Source organism: Eretmochelys imbricata, chromosome 3 (genome assembly GCF_965152235.1).
Source record: "Eretmochelys imbricata isolate rEreImb1 chromosome 3, rEreImb1.hap1, whole genome shotgun sequence".
Classification (NCBI taxonomy): Eukaryota; Metazoa; Chordata; order Testudines; family Cheloniidae; genus Eretmochelys; species Eretmochelys imbricata.
The window spans coordinates 127,265,901-127,292,056 of record NC_135574.1 but is presented as its reverse complement, the minus strand read 5'-3'; the positions used below and the strand labels follow the sequence as shown (position 1 = coordinate 127,292,056).

Below are 26,156 nucleotides of genomic sequence, written 5' to 3'. Positions count from 1 at the left end.
GACAAGGTACTGTACTAACCTGCCTATATGACATAGCAGAAGTAGATGGTGACAGTGCTCCAATTGTTCCTCTCCAGGAGAACTCAGAATAGTGATGGGTAATTCAATTGCTCCACCTCTCCAAAGGCCCTCATCTGCAGTGTCCCACAGGGATCCATACTATTTTCTCCTCTTCAATATCTACCTGAGATTACTTGGAGAGAGAGAGAGAGAGAGAGAGGTGTCATGGACTTAGCTGCCAGTGATATGCTGATAATTATTTCATTCTCAGTGGATGCAACCATTGCCACTTTTAAAATGTCAGAAAGCCTACAGGAAATAAACTCTTGGATGAAGAAGGAGAGGTTTCTTACCTAATAGTAACTTCAGTTCTTCCGGATGTTTTGTCCCTATGAGTGCTCCAACATAGGATGCACGCATGTCTGTTGCGCTCTCAACCGGAGAATGCAAGGCTGTGTATGTGGATCCGCACCTGCACAGAGTAGCACTGTGGGGCCTCCAAGTGAGGTCATATTGGGAGGCATGGGCCTGCTGCCACTCAGTTCCTTTTCGACCGTGAAAGCAGAGCTTCCACAGCTAAGGGAAGGGGGAATGGGAGTTGGAGCACCCATAGGGACAAAACATCTAAAAGAACTCAAGTTACCGTATGGCAAGCAACATCTCTGTCTTTGAGTATATGTCCCTATGTATGCTCCACCATAGGACACTCCTAAGCAGTAACTCAATGAGAAGTTGAGTGCTGAGGAGGCAAGTCCACGATAGTTTGGAGGACTGTGTCACCGAAGGTAGTATCATCCCTGGAAGCAGGTCAGATGGCATAATGTTTGGCAAAGTTATGAATAAAAGACAAAGTTACAGTCCTACAGATTTCTGTTATGGGGACATCCTTCAGTAGAGCTATATGAATGGACTGAGCTTGCATGGAATGTGCTATTTCTCTGTGAGAGGGATGCATCCCAGTGGATTCATAGCAGGTTAAGATGCAACCCAAAACCCACTTTTACAGCCTTTGAGTGGAAATAGGTTGACCCTCCATCCTCTCTGCACATGATACAAATAGTCTAGGAGAGGCCTGGAAAGTCTTAGTCCTGTGAAGGTAGATAATGAGGGACCTTATGAAGTCTAGCGTATGAAGGCTGGTCTGCTCGCTGGAGGTGTGAGCCTTTTGGTAGAACACTGGCAGTGGAATCTCTTGATTAATGTGGTATTTCGACTAGACCTTCGGGAGGAATTGAGGATGAAGTTGCATTGTAACCTTGTCTTTGTAAAAAGCTGGCATATGGCAAGTCAGCCATAAAAGCACAGGAGAGCTCTCCCATTCATCAAGCTGAAATGATGGCTATGAGGAACAAAGACTTGAGTGAGAGATGGAGGAGAGAACATGTAGCCATCTGTTCAAAGGGAGGTTGTCTCTGGGCATTGAGAATCAAATTTAGGTCCTGCTGCAGGGTCGGGTTCCATACAGGCTAAAATAAGTTGTGTATGCCCTTGAGGAATCTAGCTGTATAGGGTCGACAAAGACTGAGCAGCCTTCAGTGGTTGAGTGGAAGGCTGTGATAGCATCTGATTGTATTCTGATTGAGCTCATTGATAGACTTTGCATCTTTAAATCCAACAGGTAGCCCAGGATTTGAGAGTGGAACCTCTGAGACTTGAGAAAAATGAAGTGAACACCAGGAGTGGAAGCATTTCCACTTCTAAAGGTAAGTTTTGTGAGTAGTGGGTTTCCTGCTAGATAGGAGAACTGTCTGGGCCTTATCCAAATAAGTTAGCTCCATGCTCGAGAACCATCTAGGAACCATGTTTTCAAGTTTAAGGAGGAGCGGTTGGGATGGATCAGGGTCCCTGAGTTTTGTGAGAGGAAGTCAGAGAGATACAGAGGAGTTGAGGAGGTTCAAGGACCACACTTGTCTTGTCCACGATGATGTTATGAGAATAACCTAGCTCTTTCCTGACGCAGTTTGAATAAGGTCTTGAGAACTGGAGGTAGAGGCAGATAAACATACAGTGGAGTACAGGGCCACTGTATTATCACAGTATCTCTCCATGAGTTGTGGCCGTATCCTCCCCCTTAGAGCAGAAAAGGACATTTTGTTTTGGTTGGGGTAGCACAGAGGTCTGCTTCTGGGAGACCCCACGTTTGGCAGATGCTGTGGAAGACAATCGTTGAGCTCCCATTTGTGATCCTGAAGGAAGTGTCTACTCAGGAGTCTGCAGCTGTATTCGGGAGGCCTTGGAGACAGATAACTGAGATTTTTATCTGATGGAAAATGCATCAGTTCCACAGCTTTAGCAATTCTGTGCATAACGACTGGGATCTTTCTCCACCCTGCCAGTTGATATAATACACTGCTGTCCTGTTGTCAGCATTACCCTGATGGAGTGGCCCTACATGGTGTGAAATAAGTGTTGACAAGCATATTGAACTGCCCTCAGCCTCAGAATTTTCTTGTGGAGCATGACCTCTTGTGTGGACCACTTGCCCTGGGCTGTGGCTCCTTGGAGGTGAGCCCTCCATCCCAGAAGAGAAGCATCTGTTGTAAGGATCTTTGAGGGTGGGGGATGTGAGACTGGGGTTTCCCCAGAGATTTTCAGTGGGTTCTTCCACTAACCGAGAGAGTCTAGAACTTTCACAGGTACTGCAGAGATTGTCACTATTTGGGGTGTACACAGACCTTAGCTACATCTTAATCAAGTCATTATTACATTAAATACTGAATTTTGATCTGTGAACCACTGAGATAACTATTCTCCTCTGGGACAATGCAGATCTTAAAGCCCAAGATAAAGTATGTGAGAGCTGGGAACACAGCATTCTCTGTCAAGAGGATCTGGCTATGGAACTACCATATAGAGATCAGTCCAGTCTTGCTGTCTGGCCTTCCTCTGAGAGAGAGCCTTCCTACCATAAGGGACATTCAGTTCAAACACCCCTTTCATTCCCAAATCCCTTCCAACCCTTGCCCCCGAAAACAAACAAAACTGAACCCTACCTCAAGAAGAGTTTTTACTGCTAAAACGGAGACATTTCAGAGACTTCATGGGACTTTGCTCTTGCTATCCATTTTACATGGAAAGCATTCAGATACTTCACTGATGGGTGGCAGTATAAAATCCTACAATAACGGAAGTACTCAGGACAGGCCCATAAACTACTAATGCTCTTTACATTAACCCTAACACAGTGACCATTAGATTAATCAGCTCCCCATCACAGCATTATAATGTGTGGGTGTATATATTATGGCCTTCCTGCATGCAGTAACTAGAAACTAAAAGGATGGAAATGACTACTGACAGTCTGCCAAATGGTGACCCTGTCTCTGCCCCTGCAGTGCCAAACATATGAGACTGTCACCACTGGATGTCACTGGGTTCTTTTTGTATTGCATACAAGATAGTAAAGTGGCTGAGTGCACTTAACAGTAATCAGAGTCTGCAGTTTTGTACACACAATCATGGAAGCTTTACGAAACATCTGACCATTTGGTCTCCTTATTGCTTCCTAATAAAATGATGTTAGATAAATAAACTTCAGGGACAGGGATCCATGTTTCATCTTGTTTAAATGACTCTCACTGTTTCAAACAGACATACTTTTATTTTCAACCAGGAGGTTGAACAGAACTGCCAATAAATGCCTGAACAAATCCTTCACGAGTTTTGACAGTACCTTTTAGCCTCTAAATGACCCAGCGCTCAGACACTTGCCAGTGCAACTCTCTATAGCAGATGGTAGAGTTTTTTCTCTAAGCTGAGAGAAAACTGGGTTACTTACTGGTAGCTGGAGTTCTCCATGCAATCACATTCACTCATGCACAGTGCTCAGCCAGAGAGCCATTAAAATTTAAAATACAAAATACAGATTATGAGGATTCATAAATGCACTGAACAGCACATTTTCCATCACACCTGATAGAAGCTCCCACTGTGCCTTAGGTGCCAGGATCCTGATCTTTTGCCAAGCTATTCTTGTTGATGCCTTGAGCCGTATGGGATAAGTGTTAAATGCTTTCTCCTTCTGGTCCTGTAAAGCCCCTCTTCTAACATTGTCTGAGACATATTCAGTAAGAGGATTTTTTTTCCTAACTATGATCACAACTTCATACTGGAATAACCAGTTGTCATGCTGCAGCCATAGCATGGGAATTGTGGGCTGCAGATTAATTTAAAACTAGTGATGGGGAGATCAGAAATAAGTCAAGAATCCATTTCTGGGTTTAGTTCTTATTAAAAAAAATGTTATCAAGAGATGATGATACACCCATTCAGGTAATAAATCTCTCTTTCAAAGACCCAACTTTTTGTTAACTCTAGCCGGAGCTGAAGTCTCGGCTAAATTGAGGTCTGGCCCGGACTCACAAACCTAGGCTTTGGGAGACCAGCTTTATAGCCCCATTACTGTACCTCCCTTAGGGTACATCTACACTGCAATCAGGATGGGTGAATGCAGCCCATGTAGCCATTTCTAAGCTACCTTTGATTGAGCTAGCTCACTAAAAACAAGAGTCTAGCTGCCCGAGTACAGCTACACTGTGATTTTTAGTGAGTGAGCCAGAGGTGCTGTCTTTCTAAGTTGCTGGGGGGTGATTGATCCACGCTCCATCTCAGGCCCTGCCCCCACTTCAGCCTTGTCCCCCCCAACCCCTTCCCTGAGCACATCTCGCCCTCACTCCTCCCCCTCCCTCCCCAGCACTTCCTGCATGCTGCTGAACAGCTGATCTGCGGCAGGAGGGGGAGGAGCTGATGGGGGGAACTGCCCACTAATTTTTTTTTATTATTTTTTTATATTTTTTTTTGCATGGAGTCGGCACCTAATGGAACTAGCCCAATCAAGGCTAGCTTGAGTATGTCTCCATGTGTTGCAATCACATTTTCTGAGTGCAATGTAGACATACACTAAGCTTTAGCCACTTAGCCCACATGCACCCTTTCCGTGCATGCCTTCATCTCTCCCCCCCCATTACCCTTTTTTTCCCTTTAGTATTAAAAAGTAGTTTCTACACCTTAGCTTCCCATAGTCAGAAGGATGTAAGGGGCCAGCAACACCAGCCACCCAAAACAAGAGTTAGAACAGAGAAACCAGGCAATAACAAATGAGCGTGTGCAGAGCTGCCAAGTGTCATATATGTAGCAACCCTGTCCGCATTTCCAGAACGCAGCTGGATTGTCATGCATCCCGCTGGGCTGCAGACAATAGCTGTAGCAGCTCCTTCCCAGCCGCCAGAGGCCAATAGTCTAGTGGGATCTCTTCAGCTGACTTGGCAGGCTTTGGTTTCCCCCATATGGAGTTCGGCCATCAGTTGGTGCTCGCGTACTTCCTGGGCTATTTGAGGCTGCAATTGGGCCAGTCTCCCTGCAGTTGTCTCCTTTGTGGCATCTGTGGAAGGAGGTGTGATGCTGCCAGACAAGCTCAAATCAAAGCCATAGGCCAATTCACTTGTGTGTGGATATCAAAGAAATATTAAGTGGGCTAGGAGGCATAGGACTATTAATCTGTGTGGGGATATCAAAAAATGTTAATGTCATTGTCTTCACTTACCTATAACCCGTTATTGTTGTAGATATTGTTGTTTACTATCACATTACATTCTGTATGCCCTGTACTTAATCCTAAATCAAAGGTGTATTACTTGATGCTTAAACTTCATGAAAACTAACGAAAGATTGTTTGGATTGCTGTAACTGAATGCATTATGTCTGTATCTGTAATTAGATTGCCTATCAAACAGGATTGGAGGCTTGGAACTGTAAATGAAGAAGCATGCTAACTTGAAAGCATGGGTCATTGTGCTCGACTGTGGGAAATCCACAGACCCAGGCTGCATTTAGTCAACAAAGGAAGAGCACTTGCTGAGTTGGAGACACTTGCCAGATTGCTTTCTGGAGAAAACAGCTGTAAAAATGAATCCAGGGGATGATCCTGTATCTCTGGACTGATGGATTCTGACAGGGTGGAAAACTGAGTGATTTGACAGAAATCCCTAGAGCTATTCTAGGTAACCCTGAGAGACTTGTGGAGAACTAGCAGATTACTACGTCTCTGCTATCATGTTGGACTTACAAACTTTGACTCACTTGTTAATGCATTTGATCTAACTTCTCAATAACTCATTTCTTTTTCTTAGCTAATAGACCTTTAGTTAGTTTATCAGAGAGATTGGCTGCCAGCATTGTCTGATGTGAGATCCAGAGTATCCGTTGTCCTGGGGTAAGTGACCAACCCTTTGGGATTGGGAGTAACCTAATGTGAAGTGATTTTTGGTTTTAATAACCTTTCTTCAGAAACTCTAGTTTGTCTGGTGGCAAGATGCGCTGGAAAGCCAAAAACCATTTGTGACTACAGGTCAGACTAATATAGTGATCCTTACTGGCTTGGTGAAATCTAATTATAGAATATGCCACCAGTTTGGGGTGTCTGCCCTGTTTTCTGACAGTTTGACCTGAGATTGGCTATGAACTACTCTAGACACTGTGACAGGAGGGTCCTTGGGCATCACTACCTTTTCTTCCCTAACACCTGGTCAACACGTAACGCAAACAAACTTTCAAGTAATTTTTTCACAAGACCATTATAGAACTGTGGTTCACTCGTGTCTATTCTTTAAAGCTATCAATATCTAGTTTAAACTTTTCACAGTGCTGGGGCTATGATCTATAAACTTAATTGACATATGGTATGTGAATCCTGTCAACTATGCCAGTGTCAAGCTGTCCTGCAGTGGCTCAAGAGCATGAGTACGAACCTCAGGGCAAACTGTAAGAAACGGCAAAAATCCCAAATTGATCCTTGCCCTCCTCCCCTAGTCCATCCCAAGGATCAATTCAGGGCTAGTCTAAAGCTCTATTACAGAAAAGCACCATACACATACGTGGTATTTGACATGCAAACTACTGGAAAGGCTATGGTTCTTAGGAAATGCATGAACTAACCTCCCTCAATGCAGTTCTATAAAAAACAGGAAGCTGGGGTGGAAAGAAATAGTTTTATAAAATTACATGTTACGAGTGTCTTTTTTAAAGATACAGGAATTTAGGCATGACTAGGCAGAGACTCCCACTTACTGTACAAAAAGATTGCTCATTTTACCGTTTAGCTTGTTTCTCCCAGTCTTGTTTATCTGCTTAATCTGCCTGTTGCGTCATGTCTTGACTAATGAAAGAAGCACCACGTTTTACTGCTATGATTATTAAATAAATGTGATTTATAGATTCCAAGGCCAGAAGGGACCATTGTGATCATCTAGTCTGACCTCTGGTATAACACAGACCATAGAACTTCCCCAAAACTTTTTCAGAGTCGCTGCTTCTCAAGAGAGAGTCCCCCATTTTGTAAGTATGGCCTACATCCTTTGTTCCTAGTTGTATACGTTTACATTTTGCCATATTAAAAACATATTGTTTGCTTGCACCCAGCTTACAAGTGACCCAGATAGCTCTGTATCAGTGACCTGACCTGTATGATTTCCAAATTACTCAGTTTGCGTGTCATCTGCAAACTGACGAAGTGAGGGAAAAGGTCAAATTTGATAACTCCTGAAAGAGAGAGAAATAAAATTGTCTAAAGCCATGCATGGTGCTCCTGCAAGACAACATGCAACCTTCTTTGTAACACTTTTCGTTAGATCTTAAGGCCAGAAGGAACCATTGTTATCTAGTCTGACCTCCTGTATAAAACAGGCCAAAAAACCTCACCCCGTAACCTCTGCATCAGCCTCTACCTGAGCTACATCCTAGCTTTAAGAAAGATAGAAATCAAGACTGGATAAGTTTAAGTGAAAGAAAATCCAACCATTTCCTTCAGTAATTTATTCCAAGGGCAAATTACCCTCAGTGTTAAAAATTTGTGCCTTATTTCCTGTCCAAGTTTGTCTAGCTTCAATTTCCAACCTTTAGATCTCATTATTCCTTTTCTGCTAGATTAAAAAGTCATCTAATATCAGAAACCCCTTCCCCATGTAGGTACTTGTACACTGTGATCAAGTCATCTCTCATCTTGGATAAACTAATAAATTGAGCTTCATAACTCTCTCACTACTTGTTTTTATTCTTTCTGCTCTTTACTGAAGACTTTCCGAAGCGTGGATGCCAGAGTTGGACACAGTATTCCAGGAATGGCCTCCTAATGCCGTATACAGAGGTAATACCACCTTTCTACTCTATTTGATATTCCTCTGCTTATAGAATTGTGTGTCCTCAACACACTCCAAGGTCATGTTCAACTGGTTATCAACCATGACCCCTATGTTCTTTTCAATGTCATTGCATTGAAAGATAGTGTCTCCCATCTTATAACTGCAATCTACATTCTTTGTCCCTAGATGTACGACTTTCCATTTGGATGCATTAAAATATGTCATTCATCTACTAACCAATCTAAGTCAACCTGTAAAACTGATAAAACATAGTTTACCACCCCTCCAATTTGTGTGTCAACTTTGTTTTTCCAGTAATGATTTTATATTTTTGGTCCAGATTACTGATTAAAATAGTGAATTACATTAGGCCAAGAACAGATCCTGTGGGATCTCACTAGAATCAATTTCATTGGATGATTCCCCATTAAAAATTACTTTTTGAGATCTATCAGTTAACCAGTGTTTAATGTGGGCTACACTGATTTTGTATATACTTTTTTTAAAGCAAGTTATGTATCTATTCTTTGAATACCTATAGGGTAACTGTATAGTAAAGAGTATTAGTAATTTACGGTATGAATGTGTTAATACAGCATTAAATAAAAACACAATTACAAAAAGTTCTATAAAACGCAATGTTAAATACAATACAAAGTTTATTAAAAATAGGTTGCAAGTGAAATACAGTAGAAATGGGAAACTACAGCAGTTTTCATGTTTTTCCATAATAATGCACAGACATATGAAAAGCACTTTTACACATATTCACACTTGACCCAAATGCCCAATAGCGGCCAAATCCACTCAACTGAAGGTTCTATGTATTTTTTTGCTAAGCCTTTTCAGATTCTAGCAGCAACAGTATTCCAGCCACAGCCTAAATTTTTTTTCTGAAGAAAAGAGTATTTTGTCACTGTAAGGCTGCTAGTGTTCTCAAGATAAATTGGGAGAGGCTTGCTTTTCCTGATTAACAGACACAGCAAGCATGCAAATCCTTCATTAACACTTTGAACCGGTTTAATCTCCTACTTCATATTTAACAGGTGAAACGGTAAAAGCACACTTTCAAATAAGAAACCTGAAATATGTAAAAAACAAATATTTACACTCCAATTTTCATTAACTTGCATTTATTTATCATACAACTCTTATTAAAAGTGATTTCTTTTCTAAGGCAGTGAAAGTCTACCCCTCTGTATTTGGAAGTGTGCATAATTCCCTAAATATATATTTATAAGAGAACAATATGATACAGAAAAATCATCTAAAGCCCAATTTAGGGCTTTGCAAATAGAAAATTTGTTTGGAATCACAATAATATATTTTGTCTTAATGTCACACAAAGAGAAACAAACTCTGATGAGGTCCTTATCCCCAACATCAGCCATATATGCATAGCTGAAGAAACAACAGTGGAAGGAACAAAAAGAATTCAACAATTCAAAATTAAATAAGGCTATCAATATGTAAAAATAGCTTGAACTGCTGAGAAGACTCTCTACAGTATATAACAATATAAGAGGATGCAAGTAAAACCAGATAGATGAAGGACAGCTTGACTAGCACTACTTTCTCAATATTAATAATGGTGGTGTGCTGTCAGGATAATAAGTCAACCCATCTCACTGACATTCATATTCACAGCCAGCAACATCGTATTTGATATTTCAAACATCAGTCTTACTGTATGCTATACCATTTTTCTTCTCCAACAGTAGTATGTAGCTCCGCTGCTATAACAAACTCCATCAATGATGCGCCGTGGCTAGTTGCTTATACTCCCTATTCTACCTCCTTGGAAAATGCATGCCTTAGTTCTGCTAGCTTTGGACCTGGAATCATTACTTCCATCTTGAACATTTAACATTTTGGTCCTAGCTATGATAGGGCCACTAAGGTAGCCTATTATCTATTGCTTGTTATATTCTGTTATTTCAATACAGTGTTAAACAAAACAAAACCCCAAGGTTTTTCATCTCCAGTTTTGTTCTTGTTTTTTTAAAAGGAGGTTTGTAAACCAGACACGTCATTTACAAGAGGGATGTATGCATGTATATGCTTTTCCATGGTTATGGATTAAACAGTTTCTGTTATGCATCCATTTTAGACCCAAACAAAACACCTATAGGATTAAAACTGTTTCACTCAAAGACTTTATCCAGGCAAACCCTTTTACTCTAATGCTAGGTAATGATAAGAGGTTTGTACTGATATGCTAATAGTCTGTATGAACAGCAATCAATGTATCAAACTTGTATATATAAACGTAGACCTTTGTAAAACAGCCCAGAGACTGGCTTCTGTGTCAAACAACCTATAGATATCATCAGCTAGTGCACAGATTAATTTAGGCAGTTCAAACTATTCTCACTCGCTCTGCTCAGCAGCTAAAACAAAGTATGTCTGTAAAAGACCAGGAAACAGAACTTATCTTTGACAAGTGCTACTTGGTCTATTGCAGAAAAAGTTAACCCCCAAAACAAAAGAAAAAAGTGACCTTCACGTGATTCATATAATTAAAATTTTACAGTGCTTTAATTGTATAAACCACAAGCTCTTGGTAAAGTAATCAGTATTCTTGCTATTGCAACATCTCTAAATCTCAATTAACAGTCTTAGATACAGAGGAATCAAACTCACTCTTTCACAGACAGTACAGTCTCGTCTTGAACAGCCCCATCCCATACCCTTATTTTAGGGATCTTTCAGTAACATTTGATAAGGTGCTTTTATCTTATTTTGTGTTCAACTCATTTTCCAGTTCCATTAATTTCCTAGAAGCCTTTACTTTAGTCGATACATCCTGGCCCTGGGAAAAAAGTCGCTGGCGCTCCCTGAATGTCAAGTTCTCTGGTGCTCCAGGTAAATCTGTGTCTTGACTGGAAGAAACAAAAGGTTTGTTACAAAACCTAATTTTAAACATCCTTTTATATAAAAGCTTTGCATCCATATAATCTTATCTGGTGTCCTCTTGCCTTCTAACTGGAAGATCTAGATTCAAGTCCTGCAAGGCTCTTTCTTAATGCTGACACTACAGGGCTGTCATTCAGAGGAGCCATTAAACAGAAGTCATGTATGACCATCTCTGGTAGCGGAACATGTGGATGAGATTACCTGGCACTTCTCAAAAAGGATTAAAGGGTGACTAAGGCCAGAAAAGGTTTGCTGATATAGCTATACTGGCATGCCCTCCTTATATAAATCAAAAAAGTTGTTTTGTAAGTATAGTTCATACTGATTTTGAGAGTGAAATAAAACTGGATAAAAGTGCTTTGGCAACTTTGGTCAACCATGCAACAAATCAAATGTTAAAAAAAAAAAAATCAACCGCCTAGCTCAGGGGTCTCCAAACTTTGTGAGACGAGGGCCATATTAGATTTTTGAAGGGGCTTCGCGGGCCGAAGCGACTGTGAAAGAAATTAAATTATGCAAATATATACAAAATCATTAAAAAACAACACTACTCTGTGTCAGTTTTGTATTAAATTCTAAATCAGGTATAAAAGTTAATCGACGCAGGTACTGTAAGTTGGCTCCCCTTTTTGGGTCTGCTCTTCCCCGTGCCTGCTCCCTTCTCCCTGTGCCTGCTAGGTGTGCCTGCCCTGCTGAAGAAAATGACAAAGGACTGAAAGTTTGGCTGTACTTTGGTAAGAGAAGCTCTAAGTTCCCACTGTTGGTTGGGACTGTTTGGTTCTATTAGTGCTGTAGTTAAAATTTAACCATTATGAAATTGGATATTTCCATCTTCTTTACTCCATTTATTGGAGTTGTAATTAAGCATCTGGCTTGTATTTTTAATCTAAGGCAGGGGTCTGTGCCTGCTTGGCTGCAGCAGCAACTCTCCCCTGAGTTGGCTCCCCTTTTGGGGGGGGGGGGGGGGGGGGACGACACTGGCTCCCGGGAGCACTCACCCCTCCACACAGCTCAGCTACCCCCCCGTGCCCACCTGTGCGAACTGCTGCCAGCAGCCCCTCCCCCTGTCTGCTCGGCATGCCTACTCAGCTGTTCGCTTCTCCCCTGTTGGTTGGAGGGCCGGACAAATGGAAGCCCTGGGCCGAATCTGGTCTGTAGTTTGGAGACCGCTGGCCTAGCTGATATTGCTATACTGACAGAGTTTCTAGTGTAGAGTGGCCTAAGTACTTCTGCTGCCTCCTACTTCATCCTTGCTGCTATCTACCTCTCTGGTTAACTATTTTTGCCACACCAAGAAAGAACTCAGTTCTCGGTGTCTCCTCGTCCCTCACCACCTGAGATGTCTGGAACTCTGGCCCTTACCCAGTCAGACTTGGCTCCACTTAAGGCTCATCAGAGTGGGTCTCTATTCTGTGAACTGTACAAAGTGCACAGTGGCCATCACACCACCATTTCACTTTACAAGGTGTGCAGGAACCAAGTTAAAGGCTCCTGTAGTATCCTTGCCTCAGCCAATGTGAACCTTCAATACACTATGCAGCTAAATTAGCCACACATGCATGTGCAATGCAGTCTTTGTTAGCTGTCCACTTCACAAGCTTAGTAAAAACTCCATATAAAGTGTACTGTGCTTGCCTCCTCGTGCATGCAAATTTATGAGTCTGGTTGAGGTAGTCAAAAAAAGAATTTTGTGATGACTGCTGTTTACTCACACAATCACAACACTAATTGGCTTTAAAATACCACATGCATGAAAAAGCGTATAAAACCAAATTCTATTTTGTGATAATCCAAGATATCCCAGAACCAACTGTAAAACTGTTTTATGCTGTCCTGCATATTCTTAGCGCTCTCTTTGAAAATATTTTCTAGGATTAAATAAGAGCTTTTGAATTTCATTACCGAGAAAGATTTATAGAGATACATGTATAAAATGGTATTATAAGAATTTAAAATATTCCAGAGACCAGCAGCTAGTTAGTCTGAATACAGATTAATATTTCATGAGTCTCGTCTTCATTTCACCTTTTAGATCTCTTCTCTCTTGGATCCCGATAAACTTCATGGGCTCCAACAATTGCTCCTGTAGATCCAGTGTAAGGATTTGGTCCTTATGCAAAATAATATAAAAGTTACAGTTGACGGATGGCAGTTATAATACAAAACAAGTTTCAATTTATATTTAAAAAGGTGCAGTGCTCTTTGCAAAAGTAAAACTCTCAAACTATGGTTTCTAAACTTTGTAAAAGGAATAAAAGTACCGTTTCGGAGCTTTGCCTGAATGCCAGAATAATGATTTCAGTCAAGAGTAGTCAGCCTCTTCCTAAAACTGCAACTTTGCTTGATAAATAATAAAACTGGGGGGTAAGAAAGCAAATTATATTTGGAACAAACTGTGACCGGTATCAAATCATGATAAAGTTATTTATCTTGTGGCTATTTCTTATAATGCAGAAATGAAATAAAATATTAACTGTCTAGAAGGATGTACTTATGTGCAGCTACAATTTTTCTGTGGAATTCTGTCACAAGGTTCTATTGAAGTAAGAACAGCAACTCCAGCTAAGTTAACTAGGATAAATACTACTAGCATTAGTAAGTGCCAGTATGACAATTCCAATTTTCCTAAGTTATTTTATCTTTATTTAGCCAGGTTGTGAAAATAGTTGGAAACTCTGTAACCTGCAATGTTTAGAGGATGACTATTCATGTCTCATTTCTGTAGTTATCTGTCTTGTTTCATTCAGCTTACAGCACTGCACCTTTAGTTTTAAATTCATATAAAAGATACACAGTTCTACATAATATATTAATCCTCTCCAAAGGCCACAAGACTAAACACAGGTTTCCAATCAAAAAAGTTTTGTTATCATAGTCAGCTTTTAAGTATGTTTCTTAAATCACCGGTATTGTTAGGACAGTCAAATTAACTGTCATGATTCTCAAATTTGTTTTCAAATATTTTTGGTTTCTTGACACAGTATATGTCATGTCTTGTGAGCCTTTCTCCAAACAGAAGGAAATGTTTGCTTCTTCCACTGGTGTATTTTGAACCGCAGATAATTAAAAGGTTAAATGTCAGTAAAAGAACAGAACTCGTTTGGATATTCATATATTGTACTCATTTAATAATTTAATACTGTACATTACAATAGTGATCTAAGAAGGGATAGCTCAAATAATATTTAAAACACTTGTAATACTTAAGTAGTATGAAGAATTATCTTTTGTTCAGACCTAAGTCCCATATATCTGACCACCACCTCCCCTCCAACTTGGGGAACATCTAGGTCTGAAGTCTGGTTCTCACGCCCATATCTAATTTTGTTAAAATTGGTCAGATTTGATGCCCCAATTTGATGGAACCAATGTTTTAAGTCAGTCCCTTAAGTAATCCAGTGGCAGAAGCTGGGAGAGTGCAGTTTGCAGAAGCGTGGTTTACCAGCGTTAGCATTTATAGCAGAAAAGAGCTGTAAAGAACAGTAATGTGACTGCTAGTGAGATGGACAGATGGTAAGCTGCACAACAAAGTCTGCATTTTGTGCAAACGGCTTTGTACTTTACACAGGCAGTCTTCATAGAAGCTTGAGCAATCAAGGTGGAGTGTTTAACCTGTTCCTATAGGCTATTTTAAAAGTGTGAAATAAAGTAATCAGAATGAGTTGTATGGCTTATGTATTAAGGTCATTAAAAGTGGAGCATCATACTACAATGTTCCTCAATTGTTACCAAACCCATATAAATGGATCTGACTCGGAAATGGTCCTGATTGTTTACTGAAAAACAAAAACGTTGCTGGATGTCTCACTTGAGATTCCACTTTTTGCGCTCACTCTCTTTTTTGATATATGAAAGTCAGCAGAATGCAGGGTTGGAAAATTTAATGAAAAGGCAAAGGGTTTATTGGTTAGTGGATAGGTGGGAGTAGATGGAGAGTGAATAGTGGTTCCAGAATTACTCAACTTAAACACATATACAGCCTTCAAAGTACCAAATCAGAAAGAGAAGTAACAGCATTTTTAAGCAGCTACATTATGATGGAAGCATGTTTTACACTTAATCTCAAAATGGCTGTAGTTGAGAATTTCAAGCGTAGAGAAAAAGGAAAATACTTTGAAAGGATAAAAATAAAGTACTTATTTAGTAATTTTAAGAGGCTTTAGGGCTGGGTCTGTTCCAGCATACTATTTAGAATAAACAAATGGCTAATCATCATTGATTGCATTTCTGATATTTAAAGAGAATGTTTATTACAGGCATATTTTCTTTTAAATATAATTCAACTTAAGAGCCACAACTAGTCAGCAGTTCGAGTACAAATACTTTTGATGTGGAACTATGTTTTGAAAAGAATGGATACTTGTCCTACAGTAAATGTGATTCTTTGAGGTGATGTAGTTAGTGTGGATCCCACTATAGGTGCACATGCACCTCATGCATACAAGATTGGATTTTTTGAATAGCTGTGTCTGGGCCGTGCAGGCGCCCTGTGCCTCCTTGTGTTCCCCTGCCAGGGCATACAGGGCAGAGCAGTTACATGTCTCCCTCAGTTCCTTTGCAACTCACAGCCCACGTCAGAGGGCTCAATGTGGGGATGGAGGGCAGATCCCTGGGATCCACACCAACTGTAATCTCATCTCAAAGAACCATGGTAAATGTAGGATAAATAACCCTTTTGCTGCTTTGAATATATGTCAGTGTGGATCTCATAGTAGGTGACTGACAAGAAGTATCCCCTCTCAGAATGGTGGGAATGAGGTTTGCCAGCTGTATCAATCGAACAGTGACTGCAGTACTGCGCATTCAAACTTCACAGCTGAGCACAGCCTTTGACAAAAGTCAGTGTGTTATTCCACAGTGCTGCCTTACATATTTCTGAGATTGGTACATCACTGAAGCAGGCAGAGAATGTTGTTTGTGCTCTGGTGCAGTGAGTCTTGATGTCTGGTGGGAAATGTATACCAGCCAGCCAGTTGGTAACACAATAAAATGCATTGTGTAATCCATTTCAATATCCTTTACGATGAGATAGCTTTAGCTGGGCATTCTAAAAGGTCAAACTAGAAATAGCCAGGATGATAGCCTGAATGGCTTAGTCTTGTCAATGTCATCGAGTACTGGGTAAGTCGAGCGAGTGTAATTTCTTTTTTCCATAGTACAGAGTGTGGCTTGGGAAGACAATGGGCAGCATGGCTGATTCCTTCAGACTAAATTTCAAGACCACTTTAGGAATGAACTTGGGGTGGGGTCTCAACCATGTCCCTATGGAAAATCATATTGGGACATTTGGCCATAAGAGCTTGAACTTCACTCATTCTTCTGGCTGTGGTCATAGTCATTAGGAATACTGTCTGGTGAAAGATGATGCAAGAAGCGTTCAGAGAGGTTCAGAGAAGTACAGTAAGGTCTTAGGCAGGGGTAGGTTCTCTCCCCAGTGGGTAAATATGTAATAGCCCTTTGAAAAACTTCAATACTATTGGATGAAGACAGACCTAACACATGAATGAACAGGTGGATGGTATGCTGAAGTTGCCACGAGGTGGATCTTAGATGAGTTGAATGTAAGGCCAGCTGGCTTTAAATGCAATAGGCAGTCAAGCATCCTAGGTTCAGGGGCCTGGACAGGGTTCAGACCACACTGAGCTACCCATATCAAGAGCCTCCTCCATTTAGAAGAATATGTTTTCCTGGTACATGGCTTCCTACTCTGTATCAAGATCTCCTATTCTTGTAGAGAACAGTATCTGTCTGTTGTATTCAGCCAGCCGACAGCCACACTGTCGATCAGGTACAGTGACTTTGGATCCAGATGGAGCATTTTACTATGGTGCTGGGGCATCAGATCCAGGATAGGTGGTTGAATAGACATCTGTAATAGGTGTTAGACAAAAATGCTTTGGACAACATGGAGCTACGAGAACTATCATGGCCATGTCCCTTTTGTTCTTGGAAATCACCTTGGGAATCGTTGGAAAGGCATAGAAGCAGGCCTGTTCACCTGCAGGAGGAAGGCATCCAGCAATGATCCTGGACTCAGTCCTCCTCTGAAGCAGAAGTTCTGACACTTGGCATTGTCCCTGGTGGCCAACAAGTTTATTATGGGGGACTCTCCATGATAGAATATCACTCTTATGATGAATCTGTGCAGGGACCATTCGTGATTAGTCACAGATTGCCTGCTAGATTGTCGCTGACTCCTGGAAGGAGTCTATTCTGATGGCGCCATGTCCAGAATTTGATGACCTTCATGCTAAGGGGTAACGAGCAAGTTCTCCATTGTTTATGTAGTGCATGGCTGTCATGTTGTGTGTGAAAAATCTGTACTACTGAGTATGAGGACAGGCACGAATGCCATACAGGCTAGTTTGATGGCTATAAGCTCCAGCACATTCACAGATAATCTCATATTGCCTAAAGATCAGGTTCCTTTAATTTGTAGTTTGCCCAAATGAGTCCCCCAATCTGTTCCTGATGCATCCATGATTGGTGTCTGTGTCAGGGACGGATACTGAGACACGTATCCATTTCCATGTCTTTACGGGTTCCAACCATCAAACCAATTCTGCAGTGATATGATGGCACAGAGACCTTCCTTCCATCTGATGGCTCATCAGGGAGTATGCTGACATGAGCCAAAGCTGAAATCTATCAAATGATGTTATTTACATGCATGCCAATTTGTGGCCTAACACTGCATGACATGTTTGTACTGTCAGCTATGTTTGATGTTAGCTGAAGTATGAGTGCTTGTAATGACTAGGACCTGTCTTTAGGCAGGTATGTTCTTTCTGCTCTAAGTCAGTCACATCATTCACTAGGAGGCCTACCTGTGTGAATGCGGATAGTGCATTCCAGGCTTGCTGGTGCCTTCCACTGAGATCTGCCTCTGATCAGCCAGTCATCCAACCTTACCTTCACAAAGGAGCCACTACCACTGCTAAGCATTTTACAGCACTGAGTATACCTGTGGAGAGTCCAAATAGCAGATCCTTGTACTGGTAGCGATTTGGTCAGACTGTAAATCTCAAGTACTTCCTGTGGGCTGGGATGGAAGTATATATCTGGAGTACTGTGTCCAGTTTTGGGCCCCACACCACAAGAAGGATGTGGAAAAATTGGAAAGAGTCCAGCGGAGGGCAACAAAAATGATTAGGGGGCTGGAGCACATGACTTATGAGGAGAGGCTAAGGGAACTGGGATTGTTTAGTCTGCAGAAGAGAAGAATGTGGTGTGTGGGGGGGAGGGTTGATAGCTGCTTTCAACTACCTGAAAGGGGGTTCCAAAGAGGATGGAGCTAGACTGTTCTCAGTGGTACCAGATGACAGAACAAGGAGTAATGGTCTCAAGTTGCAGTAGAGGAGGTTTAGGTTGGATGTTAGGAAAAACTTTTTCACTAGGAGGGCGGTGAAGCACTGGAATAGGTTACCTAGGGAGGTGGTGTAATCTCCTTCCTTAGAGGTTTTCAAGGTCGGGCTTGACAAAGCCCTGGCTGGGATGATTTAGTTGGGGATTGGTCCTGCTCTGAGCAGGGGGTTGGACTAGATGACCTCCTGAGGTCCCTTCCAATCCTGATATTCTATGATCTTGCTGCTGAAAGCAAGGAAGCAGTCTTGAGCCTGAAAAGATGGGATGTTGGAGGCAAGGCTTATCATCCTGAACCTGAGGTGGTGTACATATTTGTTCAGTCTCCTCAAGTGTAGGATGAAAACACCCCTTCTTCAGGATAAGGAAATAACAGTAATAGAAAGACTCTTGCCCTGTAATCATGAGGATCATCATCTGTGGCTCCCAGATGAAACCAGGCAACTTTTTGAAACAGGCTCTTGTAAGAAGAGTCACTGAAGATGGACAGGAAAGGAGGGTTGATGGGGGATGGGTGTGGGAGTGAATGAGATAGCCGTGGGCAATTGCCAACACCCATTTGATGGAGATATTGGACCAAGCCCAATGGAATGGAGCCAGGCTTCTCCCAAAGACTGCTGATGGCCACTTCCAAGAGTATCACCATCATTTTCAGGTTGGGTACTCTGGTTGCCTAACCTGAAAATAGGGATGAGCCCACTGTCTCTGCTAAGGCTGATATTTGTATGGCATCCTTAAGATGTTGGTGTATAAATTTCCAGTGACCTTGAGGAGGACCATGAGTCTTTTAAAAAGTGAACCACTTCATCTGTTCTTTTTCTGAAGAGCTTCCTTCCCACAAACAGGAGGTCTTTATGGTCTCTTAGCCCTCTCTTTAATATCTCAGATGATAACAGCCAAGAGGCCTGCCTCATGGGTCACAAGCTTGGTTATCAACGTCGCAGATGTGTCAGAGGTGTTTCATGGATAGCTGTCGGATTGTTCTGGCAACACTTAAAATGATTTAATTCCTCAGTGTCCCAAGATACTTTTGACAGGAAGAGAGTCATGTTTTCCCAGATCAGGAAGTGAAACTGGCAAACGCCACTTGGGAGTTTGCCACATCGAGTTGCAGAGAGGTGGATGAGTAGGCTTTGCATTTGAACAGGTCTACCTTTTTGGTATTTTTCTCTTTGTGTGTGCCCTTCATCAATTTAGCTATTTCAGCTTACTGCAACTACCAACAATACTGGATTTGGGTGGGAGTGACAGTGGCCAAAGCTTTTTGGGGGAACCTGATAACACTTCTCCACCCACTTAGATGTGGGCTGAATGGTAGCTGGGGTTTGTCAGAGCTCCTTAGATGGTTCTAGTATGCCCTCACTGATGAGGAGTGCAATCCTAGGTGATGCAGTCAAAATGTAGACTTTATGGGATTTATCTCGTATGACTGTTTCAGTATCTATGATCTCAGTGATACAAAATAAGAAATCCTCCAAGGCTTTAAAATAGCCAATTGCTGGAGCAGAGGCTGGTGTACCAGTCTCACTGAGCAACAAATGATGATTCTTTCAATGGAGAATGGGAATGCTACTGTTCTTCTGCCGCTCACACCACTGGGTGCGGACACTGCTTTCTGTTGTTGGTGGCCTGGGTAGTGATGTCACTTGGCAGCTTAATCTCCTCCTTTTTCTGGACATACAGGAGGGGGATCTGCTGTAGGACACCTCAGAGGATGGTCCCTAATATGGCCCATATTAGCCAGGAAAGCATGTTATATCAGTACTGACCTGGTTGTGACTGATTGGCTCAATGCCACTATCATCTCTTTCGTGGTGATGCTTTGTGACAAAGCTCTCCAGTATAGGCGTCTAGGGTTGCTCTGAAAAAGCAGTGGAGAGGCATTACTGTTCAATACCAGGAAAAAGCATAACCAGACACTAGTGAAGAAGAAGAATACTCTTCAAATGGTGGTGCTTTGGGTGCCATTCTGTTTTACCAACGATGTCGATGGAAGGATCTTGATGCTTTGAGAGCATCTCTCTGGCCCCTAACTGACACCAATGCTTTCATTGGTGCTAATGCCAGCTTCCTGTGCATCACTCCTGCCTTAGCAGAGGTCTTACACATTCTGTCCTTGGAAGAATGATGGTTCTCCTCCTTACACAATGGTCTCTCTCAAAGTCTGAAGTCATATATGGATTCTGCCTTTTGATCTTGTCCTCGTGCTGGGCTATCAGTCTCAGTTCTGAATCTGCCGGTCCAATGATGGGTTTGTTGGAACTAGTCTTGATGTAGCAACAAACCAAAGGCCCCAGTGCCAAAATAGTCTGTGTGATGTGGCTAGAGCTGATTTTGATGACGTCTTTTCCTGTTTTCCTTTCATGGCTGGTCCCTAGGCTGTACTGTCTGCTTGAGGGAGTAGTAGTTGACAATGACCCTTTTCGTACCTTGGAAGCGGTAGTCTCCTTCAGGTGTGACAAGACTCTCATCAACTGCTCAAGTAGGTGTAGTTTTAGCCACATGTCCCTTGACATGCGGAGTCCTTGTGGGTACGTGCACACTGAATACTTATGGCTATCCTTCAGACAAACCAGACATTGACCATGCCCGTGGACCAGGGGGATGCGTCTGTTGCAGGCTGGGCAGGGTTTAAACCCTGAAGATTTAGAGTCCGCCATGATGGTTGATGTGAGACATCGCCCCACCATACAGGAGGGTATGGAGGTTTTGGGTTTTTTTTGGATCATCCAAGTCCAAGAAAATAGAGAATAAGAAGGATGAAAATAGATTTTCTTCACCAAAACTAGCTGAGAAAAAGGACAAATATAATTAGGAGTAGAGGGTCAGACACTCACTAGATTCCATCTTGCTGCCATGGGTGGTAAGAGGGAACTGAGGGAGGGTTGTGGCCACTCTTACTTCCACGCCCTCACATAGGAGGGCAAAGAGGCACAGGACACATGTGCAGCCCCAATGGACACAATTTTAAAAAATCCTGCGCATGATGCACACGCACAATGAGATCCATACTGACACATACCCAAACACTCAAGTGTTATGAACTTTCTCCTACTTAGCCATGGTATCCAAAAATCTAGCACTGAACTTCAGTCTGTGATAGTGTCCAGGTTCTGGGTACAGTCAGAAGAAAAACTGTAGTGCTCTGCAGGCAATGGATGGTGCTAAAATTAATGCAACTAAATTGTTAATAAAGCTCTAATTACCAGTGTAGCTGTGTGCTTGCAGTGTAAAGGGAAAGAAAAGAAGACAACAAAGGAACATCAAAGACAGGCTGGGAAGAGGGAAGGAGCAGGAAGAAAAGCACTTTAATGATGGAAAAATAGGTTCTTGCCCCCAGGCATAAGGTAAACTGCACTATAACGCAGAAATATAATGACTACTATGTGCTGCCTAGAAAATTGTTTTCATTAGGTCAATAAGCCCCAAATATCACCCTAATTTTGACTATATAAGATTTAAAACTGCACAAGGGTCCTTTTAAAGCCATTTGCACACCATATTTAAATCAGTAAGTGTCCCCCATGTGCCAAGTAGTGAAAGCAGAAAAGCCCCCCACCCCAATTAATCAATCAGAAAACGTATTATATATTTGCATGGAAAACACATGTATAGAAGCATCAAGGGCACAGCCAACGAAATAAAATAAGAAACAATTACTGAGACGGTGCAGAATGAAAGCCAAAACCAACAGTACTTGGAACTGGTTGAGCAACAGTCAAACTGATTGTTTTTCCTTCATTGTGTGACAGATGGAATTTTGAGAGAGTTTGGAAAGGAACAAGGATATTCAAAAGATTAAAACGTTTACAAATAGGAGCATTCTCATTGATATCAGGATTAAGGTTAGATCACCACGCTGAGAACAGTGACCAAGTGGGGGGGAAAAAACAATAAAAAAAATCACAGAATAAGTGATTATATCTACAGCACCACAGTGGGAAATGTGCAGATAGATTTGTAGAGAAAGATTCTGATTTCATTTTTTCGTTTCTACCTTTTGAGCTGCTGGGATGGAAGAAACTTGGTTTGTTTGATGGGGAAGGGGGATGACTTGGTTTGGAAGCAGTACTGTTGGCATTGACGGAGGGTGGCTGGAATGAGGTGGAAAGAAAGATGCCATCTGAGACTGGGCGCGGCTGGCGGAAGGGCTGCTGTGGCGGAAGGGTGGCAGGAGGAAGGTCACCATAAGATTTTCTTGTGCTGGAGTACTTATCCTGACCTGCTAGAGTGGAATCCTCCTCCTCATCATCATTGTATGCAACAAACTTGGCAGTATAAACTGTGTCAGGGGAGAGGACCTGTGTTTTGAGGTAAGAGGTGTTTCGCTGAGGTGGGGGAGGAGGAGCATTAGATGAAGGGGGTGGGGGTGGGAGCTCATATTCCCGTGGAAGCGGAGGTCTGTACAGACCAGGCTCGTCAGGTTCCAGTAATCTTCGTCCTGCCTCATCATGCTGTCTGCGCCTTTCAGCTTCCAAACGGTTGTAATACTCCTCCTCCTGTCGCCTCTGTAGGCCCGTAGGAAAGAAAAGTGCAGTGATCAGAACAAGAGAAACATTTAAATATAGGATGGATTCAAGTTTTCTTCCACAAGAGCACTGAACAGATCCCTCATCTCCCTTCCCCAGCAATGAGTAAGGAAGCCACTCCAAATCATTATACGAAGAGTATGTTTACTAATGTGAAAATGAGAATTGTCCTGTAACACAATATTAATTCTGAGTTATTTCTGGAGTTGCTGCATGCTCTATGCTGACAACATATTTGTGTTAACAGAAATAAAGCTGTATTGACTAAAGGAATTCCCTGCACTCATCTTTTATAAAGTTAGAGTTGATAAAGTAAGGATTTAGCAAAGCTGCGAAGTATTTAAGAAAGAATGAAAACAAATATAATGGGTCATCTTAGAAAGGAACTTTGGAAGAGAGTACAATTCTGCCTTATCCCTCCTGAATAGGTCATCAACAGAGCTTTAGAGCTCACTGATTCTACAAGCCTAAGTTATAGATATTACAAAAATAACTTCATGCAAGGACAAGTTGCGACTTGTGCAATTTAATTTTTTAAAAAAATGCTTTAATAAATCTCTTGAAGTGTCTTCTACAAATTCATGAAGAAAATGCTACACCCATGATGTTTCTATAGGGCCATAATAAAAATAATCTGCACTGAACTCTTGGGTGAACTTGACAAATAGATATGCATAATAAAGATACAGTACGTATTATTTGAACTCTACCATCTCAGAAGCTACCATGTGACTACCATATGTGAACAAAGTTTCCTATATTTTTCCAGTTAAAGGGGTTTTTATTGTTCTGTGAAATAAAAACACAATTTTCATCAACACCTGTCAGAACTCCATTGAGAGCTAATAGATACTGATCTATTTTGGACTTTCACTACAAACTGTGACGGTCAAATTCTCTCATTTCTTGATTCACTAACTACTGAATATTTGTATTTTGCAATCACACAGGTAAAACATGATTTCTTGTTAAATTAAGAAATTTATAGTGTATAGTACAGCTTCTTGAAAAAACTTCTTGTAATTTGTGGCAGGGTGCCTAGAGTTTTGGATATGCATTTTTATAATCAAAATCAGTAAATAAATATATACCCTTCTTAAACAGCCCGAGAATCTTCTTAACTAAAGAAGTCAGAGCTGGTTACCCTTCTATTGGTTACGTATTTAATACTATTTTCCCTTTTGAAGGCTCTAGGGTATTTAGGTGGCACTAAATTTGTAACTATGTCTGTGACTTATATGTAACTGTCTCTGGGATAGATCAGATTTGCCAGTCATAAAAGCCTTTCAGCTGTAGGTGACCCAAATATCATTAGGATGTACCACATCACCAAAGTTAGAGATGGAGAATATCTATTTATTACTGATCAATCTTATCCACCCTCCACCTCTAACTTTCCTATGATACAACCTCCAGTACTTTGCTGAGTCCAGTTGTGTGTGTGTGATCCTAGTGGTGGGGTTACCACCACTTCCCCGCAAAACTATTCTGTTTTAGATTTTCTTTTGCTCATTTTCAGTGGTGTAGGAATAATGGTCTGACAAACAGGTCTTAAACCTTTTACATTTTTTCCCTACTTGATCTTCCCAGCAGGAGCTCCGCCTATCACTAGAGCATCCTTCTCCATTCTGAAGTCACAGTTTCACTAAAATCCAAGTTTTCATTCTGAAGAAACCAGATTGTCACTGCTCAAGTGAAATCTTACAGCGGGTGGGATGGTTCTACATTTACCACACAGAGTCAAATAAAAAGATTGAGATCTTAAGAAATTTATCATAAAAATTTTAGAACATCATGTATGAGTTTTTAAGGGACACAAAAGTCTGGAATTTTGGAGTGTACCTAACTGTATAGTGATCCAATTTCCTGCTAGATCATATTCAGGTCTAATAGCTTCCTGCATAAAAGAACCAACTCTGAGTAATTTTTTCCCCAGATTCAAACAAATGTAACAAAAACACGGTGGAGCATTCTCTCCACTTCTCCATCTCTGAATTCCATACAATATATTTTTCTTTTTGTATAAAAAATAGGTCTTTCTAAAACCTACTACATCAAACTTAGCAATTTTTTGTTTCTGCTTTTAAGAACACTGAATGTTAGTGAATTACAATAAAGTACCCAAAGACAATATGAAGCTCTTCTATTAAGTCACCATAGTCTCAGGTGCTAAAACCCTGTGTTAAGTTCCAGGATGATTACTGCTGGGGCAGGCTGGCAGGTCAGTCAGCTCCAACGCAGACAAAAGCAGCGTGGGAATGTCTCTTTCAGGCAGAAGAAAATAGAAAGCCAAGGTAGAGAATGCTCTGAAGATAAACTCTAGCAGTGACAACTAAGCTCAGGGAGGACACTTAGCCTGAGATTTCTGTTGTGTTATTGTTTGTGAGTTACCAATAAATGCAAAAGCCATGAATGACATGAGTCTGGACATTTACCTAGTGTCTGTCTCTTCTATTTTGGATGGTAGAGGGTCTGAGCCCATGAATATTACCATCATGTTAATATATTCACCTCCCCCCTACAGCAAAACCAAATTGTTAATGGTCAGGCTAAGTAGGTGAAGCCTACAAAGAATTCTTGCTGCACTCAGAGGACCATAACCTTTTCTTCAGCCTCCCTCTTGGTCCGCTCCTCCTCCTGGCGCCGGCGCTCTTCTTCTTGCCTGGCCCTATCTTCGGCTTCTCGCTTACGCATCTCTTCTAACTGTTGCTGCCGTCTACGCTCTTCATCCTGTAACTAACAAAGACTTGTCTTTAATTGTTTATGAAATCACCTCCCCCTGGATAAGTCAGAGAGCACATACCCGGAGCATTCATTTTAAAAAGTGACCTGTTTAATGCAAAACACTACACTACAGCAGACCAGTAAAGTTTTCCCTGTCCAACTATAATTTATTACATTATATTTTCCCTGAAAGTCCCTAAAAACCATACAGAACTTCTAATAATTGTTGCACATAAAGGATGAGAAATGTATAGGAGGAAATGTACTGCTTTCTTTTCACTGCTGAATTTTACCACAGCTGTACACAACCAGAGAGACTTTTGGGGACACAGACTGTTCAGTTCCACCTACATTTTGCCATTATGGGAAATTCTACATATAGTTAACTAAAGTGAATCAGCAGAACTCTATTAAACTACCTCTCTTAAAAAACTACCTTGCTAGTATGATTGTACATATGCGTACTGGACCCCTACAGAGATACAGTTTG

General features: G+C 41.4%; 1 protein-coding gene across 6 annotated transcripts in view; it reads right to left on the bottom strand.

Moving 5' to 3' along the window:
• Window positions 1-8,776: 8,776 nt before the first annotated feature.
• AFDN (afadin, adherens junction formation factor) overlaps window positions 8,777-26,156 on the bottom strand; it is a 217,634-nt gene continuing 200,254 nt past the window's right edge. For 3 of the 6 annotated variants that reach the window (XM_077813344.1, XM_077813345.1, XM_077813347.1), the window contains 4 exons: window positions 25,544-25,678; window positions 22,411-22,921; window positions 13,077-13,161; window positions 8,777-11,017 (listed from right to left, as the gene is read on the bottom strand). In XM_077813344.1, the coding sequence (XP_077669470.1) occupies window positions 10,873-11,017; window positions 13,077-13,161; window positions 22,411-22,921; window positions 25,544-25,678 (876 nt within the window). In that variant the 3' untranslated portion in view covers window positions 8,777-10,872. The remainder of the gene's footprint in view (window positions 11,018-13,076; window positions 13,162-22,410; window positions 22,922-25,543; window positions 25,679-26,156) is intronic. The other 3 variants (XM_077813348.1, XM_077813349.1, XM_077813350.1) reach the window with 2 other exon arrangements.